Source organism: Notechis scutatus, chromosome 1 (assembly GCF_049901735.1).
Source record: "Notechis scutatus isolate UNSWTSFEM ecotype Mainland chromosome 1, rNotScu1.2, whole genome shotgun sequence".
Lineage (NCBI taxonomy): Eukaryota > Metazoa > Chordata > Lepidosauria > Squamata > Elapidae > Notechis > Notechis scutatus.
In genome coordinates this window covers 199,526,100-199,545,654 of record NC_142009.1, presented here as the reverse complement: position 1 = coordinate 199,545,654, position 19,555 = coordinate 199,526,100, and the positions used below count along the sequence as shown (strand labels likewise).

The window sequence follows — 19,555 nt, the reverse complement described above, 5'->3', positions numbered from 1 at the left end:
TAAAATGATTAATAGGCAATTTCTGAAAGTGATTAGAAAAATTCAGTATGCTTTAAAAGGCTGTGCTATGGTCGTGAGCAATATGGCTGACCCCAACATCTTCCAGTACTCAAACTCATGTAAAATTGCTGCCCTGCAATAATGGAAACAAACAGCTGACTAGAACATGACTTAAACGGCTGACTGGGGCATACATCGGCAGTCTCCTGTCCTCCTTTTATCTGTAGAGGTTCCAAAAAGCAGGGCTATTCGCTGGTTCCTTGCTATTTGCTGCAGTCATCGGTTCCACCTTTGCAAATTTGTCTTCAGTTTGCCAGACCTCCCCCAGAAGTTAATTTTAGCATAACTTGAGTAGAAATCATTTGTCTGTGTATAGCTTTTTCTGGATTTATAGTGAATATGAGATATATATGTATATAAATGGGCCTGTGGCTCTCATATGAATTTTGTGTGCCAAGAAACAAATGAGTTCTTGCTGCTTCTGAAGTGTTTTTTGAAAATGTGAAAACACAGCATTCTTTCTTCTAATATCTTTCAGAAATGCCGAGTAAGGGAAGATAACTTAGAGTGATTGCAGTTGTCATTTCATAAAATGGAGGTGTGAACTGCTAACATCAATCACTAAAAGACCAGTCAGAGTGGCTTGTTGCTTCAAGTAAAAGCACCAAATTTGAGGCCAAAAGAGAAGATGATAAACATTCATGTCTGTGAGAGGTGACAAAATGTCACAATGCAAACTCCTCCCCTTAAGTACCTACGTGTGACATTGTAATGAGTGTGAAAGGGGTGGTAGATTTGGGTGGTAGATTACAACATATTTATCACAACTTGGATGTCGTGTTTAGGAATAGGCACCTATAAAAAATGGTAATGAATAATGATAAATGGAAGTTGATTTAACTGTTGGAATAGGTTAACCCTCCTAAATATGGCAGCAAACACACAAGAAATAAAGCATATACAATCTTTTTAAAACATAATAGTGATGATTCAAATTCAGAGTAACAAAAACCTTGTTGTGGTCTTTATATCGAAGTGCATTTAAATATCAAATGGGGGGGGAGCATAAAGGTTCAGTTTAATATTTTCATTATTGACTTAGATGAAAAGAATGCATATATTATTTATAGATAACACAAAACTAAAGGCAGCGGCAAAATTAAAAACAATGAGTTTAAATAGACAAAAATTGAAAATTATTTAAGAAAACTAATAAAATATATCTGGTATAAGATGCTTGGCTTAGCAATAATAGTTATGAAAAGGTCCTTGCAAATGTTTTTAACTGCATGTTGAATATGAATCATTATTGTGGTGTGGTTCCTAAACATCTAGTGCAGTTTAGGCTTCATCAAAATACCGTACGTAGTTTCCAAATCAATGGAAATAATAATTCCACTATAGTCAATATTGGTTCAACCCCTTTCTCAAGTACTCTGTACATTTCTGGAGGACACAGTTTAAGAAAAAATCAGACCAATTGGATCAAGTGTGAGAAGAATAGCAAGGATAATCAGAAAGCTGAAGAGTAAGTCTGAATGGAAGTATACATTATTTGGAATCAAAGCCGATAAGCTTTAGATCAGGGATGTCAAACTCATGCCCTGGCAACATCACATGACGTATCGGGGCTTTTTTTCCGTTTGCTAAACCGAGCATGGATGCATCTGGCCTATGTATCAGGAGTTTGACAGCCTTGCTTTAGATCCAAGATGGGCATCTACTATGTACAGTATCTGTCAGTAGCTCTTTAAAGGAGCCACATCTTTTACTGACTTTATATGGTAGCCCCATAGGCTTATAAAAACATGTATTTGAGTCAAGGAGTTGACAAAAGGGCAGTGACTTATGGTCGCAACCCTGTTGTTGCCTCTGTTTTGTCCCGACATGGAATAATAGCCTTGTTATATAAAAATAATTTGGATGAAGAATAAGTGCCCTAACAGTATTTAAAAATGGAAGAATGCAGTGAATTAGCTACCCAGGTAGCGGGACTCCCTTGATTGAATTTGTTGAAATAAAAGTTGGACAGCTATGACACTGGACTGTTTTAGTTTGGATTTCTGCCTGGATCAGAGCCTGGACCTGATAGCTTATTGGTTCTCTCATAGTGATTCTGTCAGAATTATATTTGAAACTTTTCTTACTAAGTAATAATACACATACAAGTTATCAGTCTAATATAAGTTCTTTCATTTAGGAAAAGTGTATGATTTAAAGATAAATTATTGGATTGTTCTGTGATAACTTGCTTCAAATTTTAAAGTGTTCACAGCATATTTATTGTGAGAGATTCAATTAAAACAACAGTATCCATAAGGAACGGAGAATTGCTTCTGCCCCCTGGGCTTTGATTGACATGGGTGATGATTAGTTATGTTACTTCATGCAGGAAGTAATTCTGGCATATCTTTAAGTAAGCAAATTTCCTGTATTCTTATTCCCATAAAACAAAGGGCACAGGGAAATTTGGCTGCCATTTCTTCAACAAGCAGGTGACCCAGAACCAGGTAAAAAAAAACGTATGAAGAAAATGTGACAATTTAATTTTAAGATTTTTCCATATAAGGTAAAGAAAGATTATTTAAAAGGAAAGGAAATGATCCTTGAGTTTTTAGACCAATGGATCATCCTATATTCTAGATACTAATAACACACTAAAATGGAAGTTAAACTTTCTAGGTTTTCAGTTGAGATAAAATGTAAAGGATGGATGAGAGAAAAATCAATTCATATGAACAACAAACTAATTTTCTGTATTGACCATTCTCATTCTTCAGCTTTAAAATTTTGTGTACCCAGAGTAATCAGTCTTGTATAACAATCCATAAATCCAAATAGTCCTCCACTAAACACAAAGGGATTCCAAATCTTTTAATCTATATTTTCACAGCATTTGAAGGCCAATTTATAGAAAGTTATGAATTTTTTCAAAAAAACCTATCAGGATGCCTCTTTTCAAAATCTAACAAATATTTAGCAGCACTATACATAAAACACACATCTGTTAACTGAAAATTCATCCTGTGCTCTTGAATAATCAGCAAACTAGAATGAAAGATGTCAATATCCATTTGATATAAGATGTGCATACATGAGAAACGATAATTTGAAAGACAGAAATATTTTCTCCTGTTTTGCAGCCCAGCATTTTCTTGAGGTCTTTAAATCAAACCTATTAAATTGCAAGTTACAAATTCCAAGTTCAGAAGTTATACATTTCTTATTCTTAATTAAATGTTATCTCACTTCATGGTTCCTTCAATTGGTTGGTACTATTTGGACTATGTAAGTGTGGTGTTTAGAAAATTGAATTCACTGTTATATTAATATTCACTTAAGTCTTAAAATTATCATTGTGATAATAGTGAGAATGATAAGTACTGATCTACATCAGCATACCATGTGAGATTTGTGCAAAAATATTTTTATTCACTCATTTATGTTATTTTAATTAGATTTGTGATATAGGGTTTTAGTGTATCAAGGTACATTTGAACAAATCAAATGTGCCTCCTATGTAGTCTTCTACCCAAGCATTTTTTTTACATTGCTTTGTAGCATCAAGTAGTAAAATCCTTTCCATTTAGGACAACATCTACAGTCTTGTTCTCCCAATATTCTTAGTATCATTGTACTGATTGAGGAATATTGTTCTTTGAGATACAAATATCTGGAGTGTCATGCCCCTGTCGGAATCTGAATCCGAGGAGGAAGACAAACAGAGAGCAATGTGTGTTGCGTGGCTTACGGGGGAGGAAAGGGCCCTGATTCCCTTCATTAGTGGCAGCTGGGAAGAGAATTTAAAAGAAATGCATGCTGAGTGCAGCAGTAGCTGGGACAAACATGAGTTTATCTTGTGTTAACTTTGATTATCTGTGTTCCTGGCATCTTCCCAACCATGTTGAGTTATTGCCGTGCCATCTGGAATTCTTGCTCTTACCCTGCTGAACTAATTACCTCATTTTGCCTTGACTGGACTTATAGTTACAGTTTTTGTTGACGTTTTTGACTTGATTCTCTGCAGCCAAAGGCTGTTCCTGGGAGAGTTTTTCTCCAGCCAGAAGGTAACCAGGACATTGGGGGCAAAGTTGGAGCTAATAAAGAAACTTCTACTGATTATCTGACACTGTTGCCTTTGTGCCACACCCCGGGTCATCACATGGGAGGGGATCTGGGTTTGAGAAGACTGGGGGAGTATATATTTCACAAACACCAATATGAGCCTGTCCTCTCATTTCTACTGTAAGTGAATTCCACATATCCAAAATAATAGGTAGTCAGAATAGAGCTGGAAGGGACCTTCGAGGTCTTCTAATCCAACCCCCTGCTCAAGTGGGAGACCCTATACCATTTCAGACAAGTGGTTGTCCAGTCTCTTCTTAACCTTCTGTAATGAAGCACCCACAACTTCTGAAGACATGGGCTTGTTTAACCTATGTATGTATGTATGTATGTATGTATGTATGTATGTATGTATATCATGTATATATGTGTGTATGAAACATACATACATTCCATTCCATTCCATACATACAAGTATATGTAATCATGTAATCATGAACAGCATATGCAAGCCACGCACCTGCACCCTGGAGATGCAGCTGACTGTGCAAAGTGGCATTCAATGATTCATATATATGTCAAATAGGTTTTTCATTAAAAATAAGTTTATATTTCAAAATAAATAGTTGTGAAAAGGGAATCAGTGGACTTCTGAATATTAAGCATTATTACAGCTAGTCTAATCCATTCTAAAAGGGTTAAAAGAACAATAATAAAATCCAAACTAAAAGCATATACCTTCAGGGAAATATAGCATGTTCAAAAAAAGGAAGCACTTTAAAATGGTGGTATGGACCCATCAAATTCTTATATACTAACTGATTCATTATAATTCCACAACAGTTATCAAGAAAAAAAAACCAGATAATCTTCAGTGCAGAAAAAGGTACTTTGAAGTAGTTCTTAACTCAGTCTCCATGAGGCTTTCTGAAGCTTATGGGATAAAAATGCGGCATTTATTTACACGTCATCCTCAACTTACAACAGTTCATTTAGTGATGGTTCAAGGTTACAACAGAACTGAAAAAAGTGACTTAGGGCCATTTTTTCATAGTTACAACCTTTGCAGCATCTCCTTGATCATGTGATTAAAATTCAGATGCTAGGCAACTGGTTCGAATTTATGACCGTTGCTGTATCCCAGGATCATATGATCACCTTTTGCGACCTTCTGATAAGCAAAATCAGTGGGGAAACCAGATTCATTTAATGACTGCATGATTCACTTAAGAACTGTGGCAAGAAAAGTTGTAAAGTAGGGCAAAACTCACTTAACAAACGTCTCACTTAACAGCAGGCTCAATTGTCATAAGTCGAGGACTACCTATATTATCTAAGCTGAATGCTTTAGCTGATCTTCTACCTGAAAGTGCAAGCAATTAATAATTAGCATTTCAGCTTGGAGTACAGTCATTTCTGAAGCCAAACGTTGTATCTCACTTAGTGTAATAATTGGTATTGAATCATTTATATCTTGGCAATGGGGAATGCATCTTAATGTATAAATTACTTTCTAACAATGCAACAAACAAAAAGAATTATCACTAAGGACTTATGCAAAATGATGATCTAGAAATTAAAAAGTCTAAAATTGCCTATTAGCATTTCAAATTAGCTTTTATTCATTATTAAACAAGTGCTACCTGTGTATGAAGGCAGCCGTGGCTGGCACATGCTATATATATAACTGCATTACTGCAATGCCTCGGGGGTGGGAGGGACAAGGGTATTTAGGATGTCCTGTGGATTCCCATGTACTCAGGATGATTTATCACATCAGATTATAGCAGCGTCTTTTTGTTGACTTGGCTTTTTTTAAAAAAAATTCTTTTTGATTTTCTCTTGATTGTTCTTTCAACTATGCCAATTCAAATCAGTTCAGTTTCCATTTATTGTGAACAAACAGTAGTACAGATAAGAAAATAAAATTTAACACAGAATTAAAGTACCATTATAAAACAACCTAACATCTCTAAATGAGACCCAGGATACAGCCTATATTATCATGTAGACTTATATTAAGTCTAAAATTACAACAAAGTAAAGTATCTAAAGCAATTAATATCAACAAAGCAATAATATCTAAATTTTAAATGAACTATATCTACAAAAAAATGTATTGTGAGATATTGGCCATGAGGGTTCAATGCATTTTCTATGCTGATGCTAAAAAATCTAGTTATATGTGCTATAAACAAGAGGCATATTATCTTTGAGCAGTATCCGGGCATAGGTTGAATCTGGGTGACCAGGATACCTGCTAATCAGAGAGAAAATGAATGTGTCTCTGTAAAAGGAGCAATGAAGAAGAACATGTTCTGTGATTTCTATGTCTCCTGAATCACAGGCAGTTTCAGATAATTGAACTTTTTTGTATTTGCTGCACTATGCAACATGGCCGAGGGGAGAGCAAAGCATCGGGCAAGAACTCTCAAGCACATTAAATTCAGATTTAAAGTTAAGTTTCCAAATTTTATAACTCCACCATTTGTTTAAAGTAATAAATCACACAGCTGTTGGCATCTCTTCTCCCTCTAGAAAAACAGTTGTGTTATCCCATACAGATCTCATAGGCCATAGGGGAATTTCAAGATGCTTTGAAGGAGGGAGGGGGAGGGGGAGAGGGAGGGAGAGAGAGAGAGAGAGAGACTGATCAGGAAATCATTGGAGAGTGTAAAAATTAATCTTTTTCCTATGATGCACATTGAACTCCAGTTCACGCAACCCAATTTCTTTTAAATTTCAAAACATCTACCATCACATTATCTGTCAGTTCAAGAAAACTACAAGTTTACAGGTTTGATTTTTGATTAATCTACTAGGCAGCTTTCCTGGTTTACAGAATGAAAAGCAATACCTTGGTTTATTAGCTGTATTTTTTTTTAGTTGGCATAACTTTCATTTATTCTTTTGTTTATTTATTTTGTTTTTAATCCAGCAATTATAACCCTAATGTTTGGATTATACAGGTATTTAAAATGAAAAATGGTAAAATCTAAGCAATAAAACAGAAAAAAAGACTAAAAGACACTTGGAACCTCTTAAACCAAATGCTATTAAATGTATGTTATTCATGTACATCTATTAGAAAAAGGTGAAAAAGCTAGGTGCACGTTTGTAATAATAAATCATGATAAAAGAATAAAATATCCACTTAGGCTGATTATCATCATTCTGGCAAATGACAAGGCTATAAATGTAAGATGTTTCCTATGTGCTATAATACTTTCTTAATGTTCCAGATAGTTCAGAGGATCTTATATGGTCTCTTCTATTTCCAAAATGCCTGCCTTCTTTTTCTTTTTTGTTCCTTTGTTATGTCCCCATACACTTTTGAATTATAGAATTATGGTTCTATAATTCTCAGATAGTCAGCCGTTCAGACTGAATTTGGTATTTTTGTCCATCTATTGATCCTTCCCTGGCAGATGTGGATTTTTGATTGTGTTGCAGATATTGTCATAGGATGCAACTGTTCTGAGTAAATTCAATTATATTATTATTATTATGGTTAATCTTCAATTAAATTCACTGTCTGGGAATGGTAAAAATTTAACAGTTCAAGTCCTAACCAAGGGCCCAAGAGTTTTTAAGGTAGCATTTGAGTATATAGACCAGGGGTGGGCAAACTACGGCCCGTGGGCCACATCCGGCCCGTTGGTCTGTCCAATGCGGCCCGCCCTGAAAAAAAATCGCTGCCATTGGTCTGTCCAATCCGGCCTGCCCCTGAAAAAAAATCGCTGGGCGTGGCGTAATTGCCCTGTGCCGCGTGGCCCCCAAAGCTGCAAAACAGTGCGGAGCGATCTAGGGGTAGGAAAGAAAAGAAATTTGCAAAGGCCTCAGCTGGGAGTTCGAAATCACCTTCGAGTGCGACCTCTCCGAAGGTGAGTCCCCACCGATCCCCCCTTTTTTTCCGGGGCTTCCAGGCTTAAACTTTGTAAAGGCAAAGCTTGCAGGCTGGAGCGTCTTCCCGCTGAGGAGCGGGAAGGGTTCCACCCGGCGGGCGGGGCGGGCTGCTTGGAGCCACCTAAAGCTAGGCCGCTGCTGGTGGAGCCTTGTCCTGCCTTGGTGCCCCGTTTCCCGGCTCGGCGGTCCTGCTCGGGCGGCACTTTAAAAGCCTGCTCCCAGCACCCGAGCAACTTCTCAGCAACTTTCGGCTTCGTTGTAACTCACGGGCGCTCGCGCCTGGCCCCGAGCCGCGCAGCGGAAGGGAAGCCTGGCGGGCGGGTGGGCAGGCTGCTTGGAGGAGGCTCCGGGCTTCCCCTCCGCCAGGCACAAGCGCCCGCGAGTTAAAACAAAGCCGAAAGTTGCTGGGAAGTTTCTCCGTTTTCCAGGGCTTTGCAAAGGTAAAGTTTGCAGGCTGGAGCGTCTTCCCGCCGAGGAGTGGGAAGGGTTCCGCCCAGCGGGCGGGGCGGGCTGCTTAAACTTTGCTCGGGTGGCACTTTAAAAGCCTGCTCCCAGCACCCGAGCAACTTCCCAGCAACTTTCGGCTTCCTTTTAACTCGCGGGCGCTGCGCCTGGCCCCGAGCCGCGTGGCAGAGGGGAAGCCCGGTGGGCGGGCAGGCTGCTTGGAGGAGGCGACCCGGTGGTGCTCCGGCAGCAGCAAGAGGCAGTTTCGCCCCCCCCCCCCCCCCCCCCCCCCCCCCCCCCCCCCCCCCCCCCCCCCCCCCCCCCCCCCCCCCCCCCCCCCCCCCCCCCCCCCCCCCCCCCCCCCCCCCCCCCCCCCCCCCCCCCCCCCCCCCCCCCCCCCCCCCCCCCCCCCCCCCCCCCCCCCCCCCCCCCCCCCCCCCCCCCCCCCCCCCCCCCCCCCCCCCCCCCCCCCCCCCCCCCCCCCCCCCCCCCCCCCCCCCCCCCCCCCCCCCCCCCCCCCCCCCCCCCCCCCCCCCCCCCCCCCCCCCCCCCCCCCCCCCCCCCCCCCCCCCCCCCCCCCCCCCCCCCCCCCCCCCCCCCCCCCCCCCCCCCCCCCCCCCCCCCCCCCCCCCCCCCCCCCCCCCCCCCCCCCCCCCCCCCCCCCCCCCCCCCCCCCCCCCCCCCCCCCCCCCCCCCCCCCCCCCCCCCCCCCCCCCCCCCCCCCCCCCCCCCCCCCCCCCCCCCCCCCCCCCCCCCCCCCCCCCCCCCCCCCCCCCCCCCCCCCCCCCCCCCCCCCCCCCCCCCCCCCCCCCCCCCCCCCCCCCCCCCCCCCCCCCCCCCCCCCCCCCCCCCCCCCCCCCCCCCCCCCCCCCCCCCCCCCCCCCCCCCCCCCCCCCCCCCCCCCCCCCCCCCCCCCCCCCCCCCCCCCCCCCCCCCCCCCCCCCCCCCCCCCCCCCCCCCCCCCCCCCCCCCCCCCCCCCCCCCCCCCCCCCCCCCCCCCCCCCCCCCCCCCCCCCCCCCCCCCCCCCCCCCCCCCCCCCCCCCCCCCCCCCCCCCCCCCCCCCCCCCCCCCCCCCCCCCCCCCCCCCCCCCCCCCCCCCCCCCCCCCCCCCCCCCCCCCCCCCCCCCCCCCCCCCCCCCCCCCCCCCCCCCCCCCCCCCCCCCCCCCCCCCCCCCCCCCCCCCCCCCCCCCCCCCCCCCCCAGGCTCTGCTCAGGTGTCCGGCTGGGGCTGTCAGGAGTTGCTACTGCCGGCGCAGCTCCGTGTGGCTCCAGTCCCGCGTTGCCTTGGGAAGGAAAAGGCAAAACCAGGAGCCGCTGAGCCTGAGCCTCCGGTGCCGCTGCTCCCGTTGCAAAGCACCGCCGTGGCTCTTCCTTTTTGCCTTTCCCTTCCCGAGGCAATGCGGGACTGGAGCCACGCGGAGCCGCGCCGGCGGTAGCAACTCCTGACTCAGAGGGCCTCCGAGGGGAGGGAGCCTCCAAGGGGAGGGGAAGGAGGAGAAGAGGGGGAAGGGGGCGATTCCCAAAAAATCTTGTGCTGACCCGGCCCGTCTGTCAAATTTTAAAAGTCAATGCGGCCCCCGAGCCAAAAAGTTTGCCCACCCCTGATTTAGACAGTTCCAAGTAGGGTGGTTTTTTTTTTTGCAAAGTCAGGATGTTGAGATCTAATAAGTTCAAAATTTCCATGTATCTACTCAACCCTTTGGGTGTTGCTCCAAGGGCTCCTATTACTATTGGTACAACTATTGATTTCTTCCTCCCTAGTTGCTCAACTTCAATTTGCAATCGCGATATTTTGTTATTTTTTTCTAGCTGCTTCTCTTCAATTTGTGCGTCACCTGGTATTGTAATATCAATGAACCAGATTTTTTTTCTTTTCCACAATAGTGATGTCAGGTGTGTTGTGGGCCAGATGTCTGTCTGTTTGGATCCGAAAGTCCCACAGGATCTTGACTTGCTCGTTTTTAAGAACTTTGTCAATTTGGTGTTCCCAGTAATTTTTGCTGCATTCAAACCCAAACTTCTGGCAAAGCTTCCAATGTATGCTTTTGGCATTATTATCATTGTTATTAGTGCATACAGGTATTCTTAGAAGGAAAGATGTTTTTCTGTACGTGTTGACTTTTCATAGGCTGATAATGCTCATACAGAATTGCTATGCTAGATAGAGCAAAAACTTTATGAAATAGTACAAATAGACGTTTGATTATGCATGAGGCTTTCAGCAAGAAGTGGGCTTCCTGGATGCAATTAAAATGTAAGATGAATATTATTATATAAACTCTGTTAAATCTTAATATCATCATTAAGTTAACCACAGCAAGAAAAGATCGGCTGACCCACAACTTTTTAATGACTCAATTCTTTCTCCCTGTTAAAAACAATCCACAAATATTTTCTTAAAAATACAAAAAGAAGATAAAATAACATTAATCATCTGGTTTAGTTCCTTAATAAAGAAAGCTGATACTTAAGACACTTATGGCACTTTGGATTAGAGGAACTATCTCATTATACTGTACAAGAGTCCTTACAAATGTTGAACAATTTAGTATATTGCTTTCATAATTACCATGTTATTAGCTTTTCAACTGTGGCTTTTTATAAAAGAAAATAACAGCTCAAAACAAAAAGAAGTGTAACGGAAGCTCTGTTTAAGCAGTACTGTCATATGAATCTCAGCACATGAAAAATGGTGAGCTGTTTCTTCTCTCATTAAGTCATTCAGGTGATATAACTGAGGAGCTGATTTCCATAGGTACAACTTGATTGTCTAGAGTGGATATTTTCACAGAAGATTTCTGGTGAAAACAGTGTGTTATACCCTGTACCAGAGGTGGCATTCAGCAGGTTCTGACCAGTTCTGGAGAACCAGTAGTGGAAATTTCATTTGGAATACCACCTCTGACTGGCCCCATCTATTCTCTGTCTCCCATTGAGTCCCAGCTGATCGGCTGGGTCTTCTTTTGTTGCCCTGCATAGGAGAACTGGAGCTGGAAAGCAGGTTAGTGGGGTGGGGAGGGAATGAGAATTTTACAGTATCCTTCCCTTGCCACGCCCACCAAGCCACACCATGCCCACCAAGCCACGCCCACAGAACCGGTAGTAAAAAAAATTGAATCCCACCACTGTACCTGTAAACACTTGTACTCTGACTAGAGAAGAAAGGGTGACATAGAAGAGATAATTTATATTGGGAGAGTGACTGGTTCCAGGTTACTTAGCTGGCTTGGTGCTTTGGGTGGGACTAGAATTCAGTCTCCTAGTTTGTAGTCTGTTACCTTAACAACTACTGTACAGATTGCTATTTAGTGTCCAAAACTGGGACTGGCAACTCTGACGTTAAGCAAAGCATCACTAAGTGGGAAATCATGGGGTCATGACTATGCTTTCTTTTTACCCACTTTCCCATCTTTTGAAATGTGGGATTACAAGAGAGTAACCAGGCACGTAATGGGGGTATATCCATAAAGAAATGTGGTGCTGGCACCCCAAACTTTCTCAGGGATGGAAGCTGTAAGCACACTACCTAAACAATTCAGCATATTCCTCCTTGTGTTTGAGATACCTCTCTTGTAATCTCTTTCTCTCTAATCTATCCACTCTGTAAGGACGGGGAGGAGGAAACAGGTCAGGCATAGGACAACATATCCTGATTGTAGTGTCAATGATACGACTGAGACATGCTGAAAGATAATAAATGCAGGCATTGGTCATAAAGAATTTTTTTTCAGTCGTAACTTTGAACTGTCAGTGAAAAAGGCACTGTACACTAAGCTGGCTCCTCTAAGTGTTAACAAATCTATTTAATAACAAACAGTAATAATAACAGCCAATATTATAAGATTTTTGTTAAAATGTGCATAATTTTTCAAGGCAGCATTGTTTTGACTTTGAAAAAACAAGTAATAGAAATGTGCCGTTAGTTTTGTCCTTTTTTTTAATACAGTACAATTGAGGATAAACAAATAATAATGTTATTAGAATTACAATGATATTACTCTTAGCCTTCCGGAAGACAAAATTGCCCTTACCAATAAAGGAGAGTATCTGTACAATAGCTCAGGATTGAAATGAGGGTTCCTTGGTGCTCTCTGAACTTGCAGGTGTTTCATTACCCAAATTAAGCAACATCATCAATGCTGATGACCTCTCAAAACTGTCCCTTTCTTCAAATGTTAGGGCCAGGATGTTAGAGGAGTTGAGTATATATGTGTTTGTTTGCATAGAATTTAATTCAAAAAATAAACAAATCCTGAAGCTCTTCTATTTGTATGATTTAAGTGCAAGAATTGACAATTGTGTTAAAGAAGTTTAGAAAAGTTGACTTCCTAATTAAGGGCAGCAAAAAACAGAGAATAAGACATTAATATCATGTTAGGCGGAACTTGTATTCTTAAAGGATAGATTAGGAAGAAAACATGTCATATGTAATGACATGTCAGTGCAAAAAAACAAACAAAATGCAAATATTGCTCCAACAATTCTGCAAGGGAAAAAATTACTAAGAAATGCCATTATAAATTGTTTGCTTGTGATTGCAATGCTACACTTCTTTCATGTTCCAAACATAGTGAGAAAATATATTAGCATAAAAAGCCATATATTTCCTAGCTATGACAATATGCTCCAGGTCTGAGGATAGAATTTAATTGTTGCCTAAAGCATTGTGAAATAAATGTCATTTTTTAATTAGATGCAACAAAGTAGAACCCTATTAAATGATTTGTTTACGAGGATTTTGCTTAAATGATTGTCTTATTTTAGCCATGCAGATTTTTCTTCTCAAGCCATTTAATTGGCGAGCAGATCATTTAATATTTCTTATCATTTCCAGCTCCCTCCTGTGGCTCAGGCTTCCTACTCAAAACTGACATTATTGCTGCCTTTTTTTGGTGATATTCTGGAGTAAATAAAATCACCTTATAAAGTGTGTGTGTGTGTGTGTGTATGTATACATATCAAAAGTTTGTTTCTTGATTAAGAAAAGGCATAGAGCTACCATATTTTAGGTAGGTAATGTAGATCTTTTGAGATGAAAAGAAACAGTGAATAAGCCTCTTTGTGTGACAATGTTAAATTAAGATTTTAGCATATTCATCACCTACAACTTTAAAAGTATCTTGCATTTATCATAGCTGATTTTCTCACAAATTGATGTCAAAGGGAAATTTATGGTCCCCTAAGCAAAGTTTGTTAAGAACCAATTATCCTTTCAAGGAAAACTGGAAGTTTGATTATCTTTAGCAGCATGATATCCTTTTCATTCTTCAATCTGCACTGAGAAAGACTTGAAATGCATGTTTCCCTTTATTTTTATGGTTTAACTTGGCATGTGATTAATATTTTATGCTGAATAAATAGCTCTAAATAAAATTAACCTTACATCTATTAATTTGTTGATTGCTATTACTTTTTTACACTGACATCATTCATAATGTGAATGCAAAAGTATAAACACGGGAACATTGAGGAAATCTGCATGACATTGTATAATTATATCACATTCAGTTATGACACTCTAACACAAGTAATGGTTCTCCTTATATTCTAGCAACTTTGCTTTGTATTCCCCGCCACAACTTTCCCAGATATACACAGCCCTTGATATGTGATTTTCAGGGTCGCCTAATCTATAACAAATTAGCAGGCATATAGAGGTGGAAATGGAAAAAAATGTTTCACTGATGAATGCAATTTCATAGTAGATACTGGAATCTGTGCAGATTGTTATGTAATATATAATAAAGCTGTATAGCCCTTGGCTACATTACCACTAAGGCCAATTTAGATTCTTTCAAAAACAGTTTGCTGCTTTCCCAAAAGGCTGTTCAACTAGTTCATACTGTCAGGAAATCCTGCCCAATTGTGAGGGGCATTGGCAGTTAAGTACTTCTTTACTTTGTGTGACTCTTCTTCACTCAAATCAAAATAAAGCAGAGAGATAAAATGGAAAATGTTTTCAAGTTAAATATATGAATTGAGATTAAAGTTGACATTTTTTTGTTTCAGGTTTCATTTTTCATTGAAATGGGGAGAATAGTTATGGTATTCTATTTAAATCTTACCAAATAATGATGCAACAAGGAAAATATTGAACTGGCTCAATTCTTTCTTGTTTGGCAGTAGTCAGTGACAGTGCATGACTGATAGAAAACAAGTGAGATAGTTTGAACAATATATCTGGCAATCCAGCAATCAACATTCAGAAGGCTCACTGCCGTGCAAAGCACATACTGTAAGCCAGCAAAAGAGTAGGAAAACAGGGAAAAAGTAAGAAACTTTAAAGCTCACATTTCCATTCTGCCAGAAAACAATGTTCAAAAGAAGAGGTGAAATTGATGCAGGGTGAAACTTTGAAGGAATTTTAAAACATAGAAGATCAGAATGATGATTTCAGTATTATGAGGAATGGAAGCAGGAGATTGGCTATTTTGTTTTATTTTATTATTTATTACACATTACATTTATATCTTCAAGTTTAGTCAGACTTCCAAGGATCAGGGGGGAAAAGTAAGAATTAAAAGCAACAGTGACAACATAATGCAATGTTTTGTTTATGTATAGCCAACCTTTATTTCTTTCATAAATAATTAAAGATAGTCATTATAACACTTGCCCACATACTAACATACCTCACGACCCTCAAATGCCCATTCTCAAGTAATATTGTTTTCACCAAAATGGGAAAATACAAGAGTAGATACTTACATAAGATGATTTTATTTACTCCAGAATATCACCAAAAAAGGCAGTAATAATCTCAGTTCTGAGTAGGAAGCCTGAAGTGAAGTGAGCCACAACAGGGGGCCGGAAGTGATAGGAAATATTAAATGATGTGCTTGCCAATTGAAAGACTGCTGAATACCACCTCTGCTAATGACACATGGCATCTTACAATGATCTCCAAAAGGAGGGAAAAAAACCCCATAAGACTATGGAACTTTTTTCCAACATCTAATAAACAGAAAGCCTCATTTTTCCCAGAAATCCAGGAATGCTGTTCCATAGACTCAGTTCTTAGCTTCCTTCCACCTTCTTTTTACCAAAGACCTGCTTGCAGTTTTCAAAAGAGCAAAAGTGCTTTCACATGGAGAGGAAGGAACAGAGGCAAATCTCTTTTTCTGCAACATGCTTAAGTAAGCATCTCTCCTTTTGCCAAGATGATCCTGCTTGAGGCAGAAGGATATATCTTCCCTGTCTCTGAAGCACTTATTTCTATGAATAACAACACAAACAGCAAGTTAAAAAGGAAAGATGGGAGTTTGTTAATAAATACACCTGAAAGAAATGGGATGCTTATTTTAAATTTGCATAAAGATGTAAGAAGACTGTTTTTTTGTATTGTATAATCCCCTCTTTTTTACATTACATTTTTAAGCAATGCATATTTTGCTGGAACAAATATAATTGGTATGACTGCAGCCTGGAAGGTAAGAGGTAAAAAAAAACAACCCTAATTTTTTTTCACTACTGTATCACAAATTATAGCATCAAACTTAATGTACTATATTTTGTCATCAATAACAGTGAAGTGTCACAGTTTTGGGAACATTAATTTCAGAGATGACTTTGACTTTATTCTTAAAATACAAGCATCATGATAAGTTTGTTATATCCTGTTGTATCCACTAGAAACTTCTGATGACAAACATGCAGTGCAGTTCTTTTTAATATAGTTGATTTTTGTGGTGTTTATATTGAAAGACAAATACAAGCCAAAGAGACACTCTGGTTTTCAAACAACCCAGAATTAATTAGTTCAGATTTCTTATTGATTGATCAAGATAGATAGTAGGAAGTATATGGTTTGGTTCTTGTTCTGCCAGCTATTTGTGTTGCCTTGACATCCTTATTGACACCCTTGAAATGCTTTCAATTGCTCTAAAAATACTTTATTCCTTGATGTGAGAACTTATTAGCTATAAGACAAACTGAAGACTCAGTTTGCAAATTCAAGGAATTCTCTACCATAATGTTATCTAATTCAGACATGGCTCTAAGATCAGCTGTTTTCCTTCTGTTTTCCCCATCCCTTTCTAAGCATCTTGCATCCTCAAGAACTTTGAAATCTTGAAAGTTTGCAACAATCCTCAGCTGGTGATATGCATTTTACATTTTCCCCCTGATGGCAGAATACAGCAACTCTTGCATTTTAAAGAGTATAATTTAAGCTCCAGTAATGTATGAAAGTATAACATGTTTTTCATCAAACACTTCCTAATATAGAAATCAGACAGTCATGAAATCTAATAATATTGAGATTCATTGAAAGAATAATGTCATTAGAAACATGCTTGGTAAGCATCTTCTCCATGAATAGTATCAGTAGTCACTAACTCTGAGAGATAGTGTTACTAGTATCTCCTTGATTGTATTAAATGTTTTTTTTTAATTTCAATATAGTCATTTTATTAATAATTCATTTTAATTTAGCTTCAAGAATGGGTCAGTCACTTTCAGATGGGCTATGCTAGGGGACTGATGTTATTCCTTAGATTCATTCCAAGATGTGTAAAATGAGGACCCAGATTGTTGGGGGAATAGACTGGCTCTGTAAACTAGTTATAGAGGGCTATAAAGCCCTATTGAGGTTAGTGAAATATCTGAGATTTTCTGAGTATCTGATTATTCTAATGGACCAGATGAGAGATAATGCATTGTAATTTAATTCAGATAAAATAGAGATTATTTAGTCAGGAATTGGACCTAGAATACAATTTCAGTACGTTCAGGGTAGAATAGTATTCTTCCTGAAAAATAAGTGTCAACCAAAGATGATGTGGTCAAACGAGATCTGACTTGGTTATGGTACCAGTTATAGATTGACTAGCTACATTTAAAATGGAATAATAAAGTGTACTTTTAATGGATAATTTATTCATCCATTCAGGTGCCTAATCCTTCTATGAATTTGTAGAATATCAGTCATGTAACTCCAATTGCAATACCCAGTTCCTTTAGAAAAGGCTGTCCTTTTAATGTATTTTCAGCATGGTTTTTTGTTTTGTCTGTTAACTAAAGTAATTTTTATAACAATTCCAAATATTGCACATATGCAGCAGAACAAGAGGGCAGCCTTCCAGGAATGGAGTTGAATGTCCCTAGCTTATAATTGTTACAGAACAATTTGGCAAAATTTCTCCAAAGAAACAATTGTCATATGTTTCATGTACATGGGCACCCTCACATTCCATGGAGATTATTGGAAATTAAGCCCAGAGAGCTGGAAATCAAACCAAATGTGTTTTATGTGTAGATAATGTTATTTTCAACTCATTCACTAAGTTTTTGTTTGCTCTTTGACTGCAGGAATGACTTGTCAAGCCAGAACATCATACACAGAAGATGAAGTTCTCTGGGGTCATCGTTTTTTCCCCGTTATTTCCTTAGAAGAAGGCTTTTTCAAAGTAGACTACTCCCAGTTCCATGCAACCTTTGAAGTTCCTACTCCACCTTACAGTGTGAAAGAACAGGAAGAAATGCTGCTTATGTCCTCCCCTTTAATAGCACCAGCTGTAGGTAACAGTAAAGAAAGGAATAATTCTATAGAATGTCTAGATGGCCTTGATGACATTGGTACAAAGATACCCTCCAAACTACAGAAAATGACTGGAAGAGAAGACTTTCCTAAAAAACTGTTGAGAATGAGTTCTACTACTTCAGAAAAAGCCTACAGCATGGGGGATCTCCCTATGAAACTTCAGCGAATAAGTTCTGTCCCTGGAAACTCAGAGGAGAAACTGATATCTAAGACCACGAAAATGTTATCAGACCCTATGAGCCAATCTATTTCAGACTTGCCACCAAAACTTCAAAGGTTATCCGGAGGAGGAGGAGGAGGCAGAATGGATGGAAACCTTCCCCCAAAGCTGAGAAAAATGAATTCCGATCGGTTTACATAACAGGAACAAACTTTTTAGGCATTACTTGAATGGCCATTATATCTAACTGGGGCAGAAAAGTAAACACATTGAAATAATATTTGGTGACTGGGTTTCTTTACAGCTACATGTACTCTGGGATAATACTCTCCCTTTTTAAGGACTACAATAAGAGATCTGAAGTTCAGCTTAGGGTCACTTTGAAAGCTAATAAGCTAATACTATTTGGCATGTAGTATCATCACAAGCATGCAATAATAGTGTGCAAATTTTGCATATAGTTTTATGGCATGGTTCTTATTATATTTATACTGTATATTCTGGGAAAAATGTAAATGGAGTGTTAATTCTCCTATATTTCTTAAGCTTTGATTAATAAGTACAAACAAAAGTGAGCTACTAACAGGGCAGATTATAATTTATAAGGACACAAAATCCAGCAAAAGATGAACATTTCAGGCATGAGCATGTGCCCATTGCATCCTCCATTTCCTTCAAAAAGATGGGGAGTTTTCTGCTGAAACATCTCCCGCTCACTCAGTAGCAGCAGCAGCTCTCATGAGAGTAAGGAAACCTGCAAGAGAAGACTATACATAAATAAGAAACTGAATCAGATCTTTGGTTAATCTTTAAATACATATTTAATTACTTTCCAGTCAATACAGTTAAGTGTGTATGTTGGCTGAATCATGCCCATTTTTTTTCCTGATGTAAATTGTGTTGTTTTCTTCAGACAGTTACAGTGCATGTTTTCTTTGTTCAAATAAGGCTACAGCTATTAAGAATTCTGAACACCAAAACTTTTAACCCTTTAAGCTTTTTTTTTTTTTTTTTTGCTTTAACACTTTCCCCAGTTTATTTTGCTATATGGATACTCTATTTTTTTTTTTACAAAATAGTCAATTCTGGTTAGAAGCAGGCAAAATACATGGCAGGCAGAGTTCTATTTTAGGCAGAGGTCATAAAATCAAGAAAGTTATTGTGATACATAGTTGTTTCATTTTCATTAAAATAAGTATGAAATAAACTTCAACATGGAAATATTTTCTTGACTTATTACACTAATGGCTTACTCTGATTTTTCATGCATCAAGTAAATTCCTTTCTTCATATTAACTCTTTATATCCATATTCATCCTACAGTAAAGTTAGATTCAGATAACCCAGGGCCTCAAAAGCTTACTGTGAAAGTTGTGTAATCCCTTGTGAAGTGCTTTTTGGAAATCTGTAAGCACAGATAGGTTCGGAGCTATTCATA

At 40.1% G+C, this 19,555-nt stretch overlaps 1 protein-coding gene across 1 annotated transcript in view; it reads left to right on the top strand.

Moving 5' to 3' along the window:
• Positions 1-19,186, top strand: part of KCNJ3 (potassium inwardly rectifying channel subfamily J member 3) — a 116,883-nt gene extending 97,697 nt beyond the window's left edge. Inside the window, exon 3 of the mRNA XM_026680098.2 lies at positions 17,726-19,186. Coding sequence (XP_026535883.1) covers positions 17,726-18,318 — 593 coding nt within the window. The 3' untranslated portion in view covers positions 18,319-19,186. The remainder of the gene's footprint in view (positions 1-17,725) is intronic.
• Positions 19,187-19,555: the final 369 nt, after the last annotated feature.